The 8380-nt window shown below is 34.5% G+C and overlaps 2 protein-coding genes across 4 annotated transcripts in view; one reads left to right on the top strand and one right to left on the bottom strand.

Annotated features, from left to right (window-relative positions):
* LOC106876501 (zinc finger protein 93) overlaps positions 1-8380 on the top strand; it is a 90463-nt gene that overhangs the window by 45266 nt on the left and 36817 nt on the right. The window lies entirely within an intron of this gene.
* LOC106876504 (BTB/POZ domain-containing protein 17) overlaps positions 2267-8380 on the bottom strand; it is a 14362-nt gene continuing 8248 nt past the window's right edge. For 2 of the 3 annotated variants that reach the window (XM_052975085.1, XM_014925068.2), the window contains exon 2: positions 2267-4212. In XM_052975085.1, coding sequence (XP_052831045.1) covers positions 2732-4063 — 1332 coding nt within the window. In that variant the 5' untranslated portion in view covers positions 4064-4212 and the 3' untranslated portion in view covers positions 2267-2731. Of the gene's footprint in view, positions 4213-7267; positions 7475-8380 lie in introns of those variants that run through there. The other variant, XM_014925069.2, reaches the window with a different exon arrangement.

Genomic DNA, 8380 nt, shown 5'->3' with positions numbered 1-8380 from the left:
ATATGTATATCTAAGAGCGTGTTCTGCCTCATCTTCGAAACGCCTAGTTTAGAATAGAGGCAGCTGATGAAGGAAAAGTTCCATATGTGGCTTGTCTGTTTTCCTATGTGTTCATTCTGTTGTCTGTAAAAAAAGTTCGTTTTTTGTACTTTGTTTATGTTCCCATTCCTTTTTTGTCTATGTTTTTTTGACGTCTTGTACCTGGATATACATCTATATATACATGTAGATGTAGGTATGTACATACATGTATGTATATATGCATATGCTCACATATCATTTGTATTATTATTATTATTATTATTACATATATATATATATATATATATATATTGTGTTGAGTCAAAAGTTTTGCAATATTATGGTAACTTGTTTGCTATGTCCAGTTACAACAAAAGCAACCTAGCATTCAAAGTGGAGGTCATTGTGTTACACCATCTGAAGCCACCTTTCTGCCAGTTCTCTGATCCTATACTGAAACTTCCACTCCTCTTGGTTGATGAGTTCCAGGAACTTGAGGCAATCGAACTGATGCCACACTCAGCATCTAGTTCAGATCTAGCTTCCTTAGATTATTACTTGTTCCAATCCAGGGTTCACTTCCTGTGATAGCAATTGTTCATCAACCAAGAGTAGGTGGAAGCTTCAATGAAGGAGTTCTTCATCTCAAAGCACAAGAACTGGTCTCAGTATGGAATCAAAGAACTGGCAAAAAAGATGGCTTCGAACAGTGTAACATGATGGCCTCTACTTTGAAAGCCAGGCTGCTTTTGTTATAACTTGATGAATAAAGCAAATAAGTTACCAAAATATTGCAAAACTTTTGACTCAGTATATATATATAATGGAGAGAAAGAAAAAGAAAGAGAGAGAGAGAGTATGTCTTTTTCAGAGATATTGTATATAGACAACGCAACTATATTCATGGTTTATTTTTTTTATCCATATTTTTCTTCACATTTTTGCTTGAGTTTCTCGCAGTTTTATCTGGAATCCATCATCAAGATTTCTAGACCTTCATAGTCTTTAGCACTGATGCATCACTGATTAACTTAAGCTATGTTCTTGATAATATCTGTTAATTACCCAACAAGTCCTTTTTAAACTGCAGTTGGGATTTGTAGAGTTTTAGGACCACAGAGAACATAGGCAGACTAAATGGTATCACTATAACATGAAACATGGTGGTAAGACAACAGCATGTAACTAAGTTGAAGTGTGTGGCTTGTTCTTAATTTTGGTGATACTATTTACTTTTTATTTTAAAAGTTTTTAGCCCAAAATTGTGTAACACAATTTTTCTCCTTCGATAACAACTGTTATTTCTTATTTGCTTATCCTTAAAAAGTATGAAAAATGGCTAATATTTCCTTCAAACTTTGCTTTTGTTACATTTATTCAAACCCAAAAGAATCCCTCTCAACACATGGCAATGATGTTCCTACACTACTCACGCTCATGATCAGAAATGCACATACTGTCAGCCACCAAAGGACATGCTCAAGTAGTTAACATCAAGCAACTGACTAGCAAATTCTGTGAAATTGAGCAGAATATTTGCTATAGCGATATTTCTGCTTCAGCAACTCAGCACTGAATCTATCTGAAATGTAATGGAAAATAGGTCAATTTTAAAACATTGACGTTCACATCACAAAAGCAAAGTTTGAAGGAAATAGTAGTGATTTCTTTTGATTTCTAGATAGAAACAAATAGGAAATAACACTTACTGACCAGAGACCAAAGTAAAAATTGAAATTTTGTTACGCAGTGTTATTAAACATCGTACACTATCATTTAAACTTAGATGTGATTGTTTGTAAATTCATGTTATGATGTTTTAATGTTATATTACTACAGTATTCAGTGCCCCTCATTTAATACCCGTAATATGAAACAACTCCCTTAGTTCAGTCTTTTTTCAATGGGGTACCACAGCAAGAATTGTACAAATTTTATAACAACATCAACTTATAACAGAATGGAAACATTAGTAAAATACATTGAAAAAAAAATAAAAACTTCTAGAGTTACCTAGATATGTCACAGATTAAAATAACTGATCTAGGAGTGTATTAGTTGAAAAATGATTTATAACCATAATCATAACAGGAAGACCTAAACCATAAGCATAAATGGAATACCTTAACCATTCTGCTATCACAGCTCAGTACCAATGGTACAAAGTGACATTAAAATGGTTACTGGTTTGTTTGAGTTTTTTTTTGTTTTTTTTCTTTTTGAAATTTAAAAATCAAACAACAAGTTAATTAAACAATAAATTATATTTGTAAAGAAAATTTCTCATTTTTCATCCTTTAGACATTGGTAACAATAGACTGAAAATTCTTTAAAAAAAAGGGATGGGGGGGAGGATAAATAAAAAAATTATTTTTTGTTTTTTTGGAGTGGATTACTCAACTGTATGAGTTTGGCTGGGTTTGCAAATTTTCAATATTTGCAAGAGGTGTTGTTGTTGTTAAGGTTGTATTTTTGTTCCCATTTTAAACTTATTTTTTGATAATTAGGAACCTGCATCTTAGCATCAATTCTTTGACCATGAAATCTAGTTGACTGATACTCGTGCAGTTATGCAATAGCAGTGCACCTCGCTTAACAGAAACAAACAATATAGTGCTACTGATAAAGGCCTGAAATAATCTGATCTTTCAATTCCAAAGTGAGCACCACACTTCTATTCAAATATGAAATCATATATTTTCTGCAAGTGCTATCTTCTGAGGACAGGTTTAATAATTATCATTATGCGAAATGTATCATGATTCTGCCCTGTCATGTATTTGGAATCTGAGCCATTAAGGTCCATATATGGTAAAATATAGTCAATGTTGTGGACTAAACAATGTTCATCAAAGAAACAAATTTTGGAAGTTGTCCTCTTTATGTATTCAACCCCATCTTTCATTCCTGCAGTAAGGACTGTAATGTGGACGTGACGCTCTATTTTGGACATTGCTTTTACAGAAAGACGCACAGTTTTATAAGCACAAGATTCAATTTCAAAGTTCTGCTGCAACCCAATCATCATACAGCTGCCAAATAGTACACCCTTTGGATAAAGATCAACATGCCAGTCAAAGCAGCAGTTTTCATCAGCATCTGAACTGCTGATTGGTGTAGAAAAGAAAGCAGCACGGACATCATATTCTCCCAAGTCATGATAATTCTCAATCATGAGTTCAGTGCTCCAAATATCACTGGTGTAGTTACGAGCTTCATATTGCAGACTTTCACCACTGACACTGTCAAGGATAAATCGATCATTTCCTTTTGCAGAATGAAATTTTATGGCATGGTTTATTTTTTCATCAATGACAGCTTTGAATCTTTGAATGAATTTGTCCTGCTTCATTGCTAGAAGCTGTGAAAGGCGAATGAGTGGAAAACGAATGTACGGTATAGTTTGAAGCACCAATTGTTTTACAGATTCCTCATTATGGCCAGTTTTTTCTGACTGTAAGAGGATCCATTTCTTAAGTCCAAGAAACAGTGTATGTTCATCATGGATGATCAGGTCAGAACTCTTCAGAAAGGTCACAAGAAAATCTACAGACATTGCTGAAAAATCTGGAGCTGAAATAATTTTTTGAAAATTCATAGAAATAAACTGCAAACAAGATTTTTCAACTTCTTTGTGGCCACACATGACTGAATACTGGAGCCAAGATACTGCAGAAGTTGAAGATCCAGTCATCATACAGTGATTGCACATGAAATCTACACAGACTTCAGTTAAGTCCGTAATACCATATTTGTCTGCCAAGGTAAGAACTGGTAATACAGACTCATGAGTTAAATGGATGGTACCTGTATAAATATATTTCATGAAGTCCTGAAACACTTGGATGCACTCTGGCTCTTCTTTGAGAACGATACGGTCTTTATAGGATTCTGGCCATTGAGGATTGGTCAGCATAGTCTTGAAAACATCACTACACATGCTGAGAATGAGTTTGTGTACAAGGAAGACTTTCTTGCCAACCACCAGTTGTACATCACTGAGTTCAGGGTCAGAATACAAAGAGAACAAACGATGCAGCATGATGCGGAAGTTGTCCACATGTTGACCAGTGTCCAACCCAAACCAAGTTTTCTTGGTAGGTGGAGCCCCTTCAATATAGTCTTTGCAACAAGCACAGCACTCCTTGACACACTGACCAAGTACATGAGATCTTTTCCAATCAGCCAATGCTGCAAAGAGAAAAAAATATTTGCATAATTTGTAAAGAAAAATTTTTTTTTAATGAATAAAAAACTTGGTTAATCTACATCAGCTAAAAATATTAAGTACATCAGAGTGTAAAATACTATAGACATAAGACTGAAACAAAAATTACATATAACAGATCTAAGGGTCCACATTTAACTAATCAGATCAACAAACTCTGAAGGGACAGGTGTACTTCAACAAGTCACACATGAACAACAACCACAAGCCACAGTCCACAACAACTACAAAAACAACTACAGCTACCACATATAACAACAACTAGACATATCGAATACAAAAACAATTACAGGGAACACATACAATAAGAAGAGCCTAAATGGTCATCTAACCTGCTACCAAATCTTTCTCAAACCAACCCCAATCCTGCTGTCTTTAAAAATAAAAGAAGCATTGAAAAATGAAGTCCTAGATACACTGTTTGAAAAGAAGAAGACAAAACACCACAGGATGGTGGCTTAGCTGGCCGAACCTTTGAAATCACGGTCAACAACATTCTTGTATAAGATTAACACTGACACACACACACACACATATATATATATACATATACACATAATATAAACATATATATATACACATAAATATAAACATATATATATATACATATATATATACATATATATACACACACATGTATATATATGTATGGTTATAAATGATGGGCTTTGAGAAGAAAAAATTTCTAAACAATGTCATCTTATAAAATGCTTAGGTATAAGCAGTTACAACACTAAAATTTCATGTCATAAAACCTTATCATAATTCATAAGTTTCCTGTCAGTATTCATTCAAATAACAACTAATCATAAAATGTTAATTTCTTTTATGTCTATACAGTTATTTTCCTGTCCAAAGCATTTTCATAAACATCCATCTGTGTTTTAGTCCTTGTTTCATCCATGTGTGTTTTAGCTCTTGTTTCTTTGCCTAAGTCCCAAGTTAATCTGGTGGTTGAAAAAACAAAATTGGGAATGTCTATCATATATGATGCATGGATACCAGAGAAATATATCCTGTGTATCATGTGATACACAGGCAGAGATCTAAGCCTCATTCTAATATCATTTCAAAAACTAATTATATGCAAATCACACATTTTAACAACTACTTTCCTTAATCTTCCACATTTGGATTCTCTTCCAACGTTTCAAATCTATTCTGTTGCTTCATGCCCAATAAAATTTATTATTTTAATAATGCAAGCAAAATCTTTAATTTCAATAATTCCAAGCAAATTTTATGTCAAGAATACAAGGGAAATAACTCTAAAACACCATTAAAATTACTTTTATTTGCCTTTTTTAACCCTACCAGCCATATGCAACCCAAATATTTTTATCTGTTTTACATTCAAACCAACCAGATCTGGTCTCTCACACCTGCACTATAATGTCATTCTAAAAACAAACAATCACATCACTGAAATCTCAAAGCTACTAGAATTTGCATGATACAAAACAATGTGAATAAATAAGCATTACATTTGACAGTGTAGTTTGAATGCTAAATGGGTTTAAAACCTTTATTTGAAAGTCATTATCACTTCAAAAAATAATCTCTTTTCTTCATAAGTCAAGCAGAATTATTGTTAATTAAAAGATATTTATTAGCATGATTGCATAGTGTTAATACCTTGAAGAATTAACTCATTCTTAATCTGGAAAAAAAATCTTTTCTTCCCACACAAACATAGAACTGCATTGCAAATGTGAAATAACCAAGTAATCCCAAACTCATATAGACTTGGGCAAAAAAGCAGATGAATTTTGACAAACTATCACTTTTAATAAGTTTAATAAATCAATATGTATGTTGGTAGAATCAATACTTAAAGATCAGCCCTGTTATGTCAGACTCTTTTGGTTCTTTGTTATTTGTTTCTACTTTAGCCCTTTTTCATTGCTGTTTTTGCCAAACAATTACCATTAAGTAGGAAAATTTCATGATTTCAACAGTAACAGTTTTGCTATATAATATATACTTGGTTACAATTCAGCTGCTTTGCACTGTAAGCTCTGATATAACATTTAAATTTTTTTTATAAGCTGCATAGCTAATTTTAACACAATCTCTTTTGGGAAATGATAAAATATTAAATTAAGAAATTCCCTCATATTTTGCATAAGTAGGACTGGTTAGAAATGGTGTCAGAGAGAAGTAAATATGATGGTGACATATTGCCAGAAAATATCCTAAGGGTAACATGTCCAAGAAGATGAAGAGAAAAGAGCACAAAAACAAAAGAATTAAGAAGGATGGGCAAGGTCACCAAGTTCTAGGGGTAGAGTGAGAGATGAATATAAAAACAGGGTGGAGGTGCTCAGATGTATAAAAATAAATGTAATGAGTGGTGAACTGGAGTGGAGGTAGTCAATGGGAAATATGAGTCAAGAAATGGTAAGAATGATGCTTGGATGTCACTTGGGAGTAGCTCAGAGAGTGACTGGCAATACAGAAATGGTGATATGATACAGGAAGCAGTAACAGGTTTTGAGTTCATTTCTTAGAGTGACAGAATAATGAAGTAGATAGGAGGGTGATGTAGGGATAAGCAATACAGAGGAAAAGGGTGGAGTTGGAAGAATGTGAACAAAAGTGAGAGATGGATAAAACAAAAGCAGAGAGTAGTTGATAGATAACATGAAGTTGGTTGTCAATATCAAATGACTTGTTGGAGAAACCCAGTTCTCTGGGTAATGAGGAGGGGAAATAAGAGGCAGCTGCTAACTTGGCAGGTAGATTTGGTGATGACCCTAGTTGTATACATATAGTGTACAATACAAATATGCAGATTATATATTATACGCTGTATATGTATACACACGCGCGCGCATGCCACAATCATCATCATCATCATCATCTACAATTACTTTAGCAAAGTGTTTGTTCTTGGGAAATAATGCACATCCCAAGTTTTAAAGCTTAGAGATCTGGAAAACAGATGGTATTTATTACACACAAATAAATAGCATAATGTACAAACGTATTCAGAAGTTGCTAAAATCTATAAAACACCTGTTGTAATTTATGCTATTTTTCCAGCACTTTTCCTCAAGTTACTTGACAGCCGTATGAAGAATGTTCGCAGTAAAACATATCTCATTCCAATTCACACACACACACACAGCGCGCGCGCGATATTGGCTGAATAAATAGGAGAGTTAATACGTCCGCCCAGAGTAGACGATTCACTTCGTCGCTACTCTTTCTGTCAGGGAAATGATCAGCTTCGACGAAAATAAGATACACTTATATCCATGCACACATATTACGACGTAATAAAACATGAGGGGGGAAAAAATATAACTCGTTGAGAGTTATCTCCTCCTGAAACAAGAAGCAGCTGGCAAGAAGAAAGAAAGGGGGAGATTATGATTATATCAGCAAGCGACTGAGTAGATATAATTAACATGCATTTATCTGAAGGGAAGAGAAAGCAGGGAAAACCAGATTGAAATGGTAGAAAATGGAATTATGTGCGTGCGCGTTAACCGTGTGAGTGTTAGTGGAGGAAGGAGGCGAATTTGTTCACGTGTCTTTTAACAGTTGTAGAGCAAGCGGAGTGTGGGGGACGCAAAAAAGACACGCTACAAACTTTGACTAGCACTATGTAGATACATATTTACACACTTGTACACTGACTATAGACATAAAAAACGGTGTGTTTACGTGTATATATATATACATCTGTGTGTGTGTATATACATATATGTACAGACACACACGTATCTATCTATCTATCTATCTATCTAGATAGATAGATAGATAAATATATACATAGATAGATAGATAGATTCTTTTACTTGTTTCAGACATTTGACTGCGGCCATGCTGGAGCACCGCCTTAAGGGGTTATAGTCGAAGAAGAAATCGCCCCCAGCACTTATTCTTTGTAAACCTAGTGCTTATTCTATCGGTTTGTTTCGCTGAACCACTACGGGAACATAAACACACCGGCATCGGATGTCAAGCGATGACGAACACACACATATGACAGACTTCTTTCAGTCACCGTCAACCAAATCCACCCACAAGGCTTTGGTCAACCCGAAGCTGTAGAAGAAGCCACTTGCCTAGAGTACCACACAGTCACGCCTCTCTCTCTCTCTCTCTCTCTCTCTCTCTCTC

This window comes from Octopus bimaculoides, chromosome 20 (assembly GCF_001194135.2).
Source record: "Octopus bimaculoides isolate UCB-OBI-ISO-001 chromosome 20, ASM119413v2, whole genome shotgun sequence".
Classification (NCBI taxonomy): Eukaryota; Metazoa; Mollusca; class Cephalopoda; order Octopoda; family Octopodidae; genus Octopus; species Octopus bimaculoides.
Note: the sequence above shows the minus strand (reverse complement) of the source record. Positions and strands in the feature narration are given on the sequence as shown.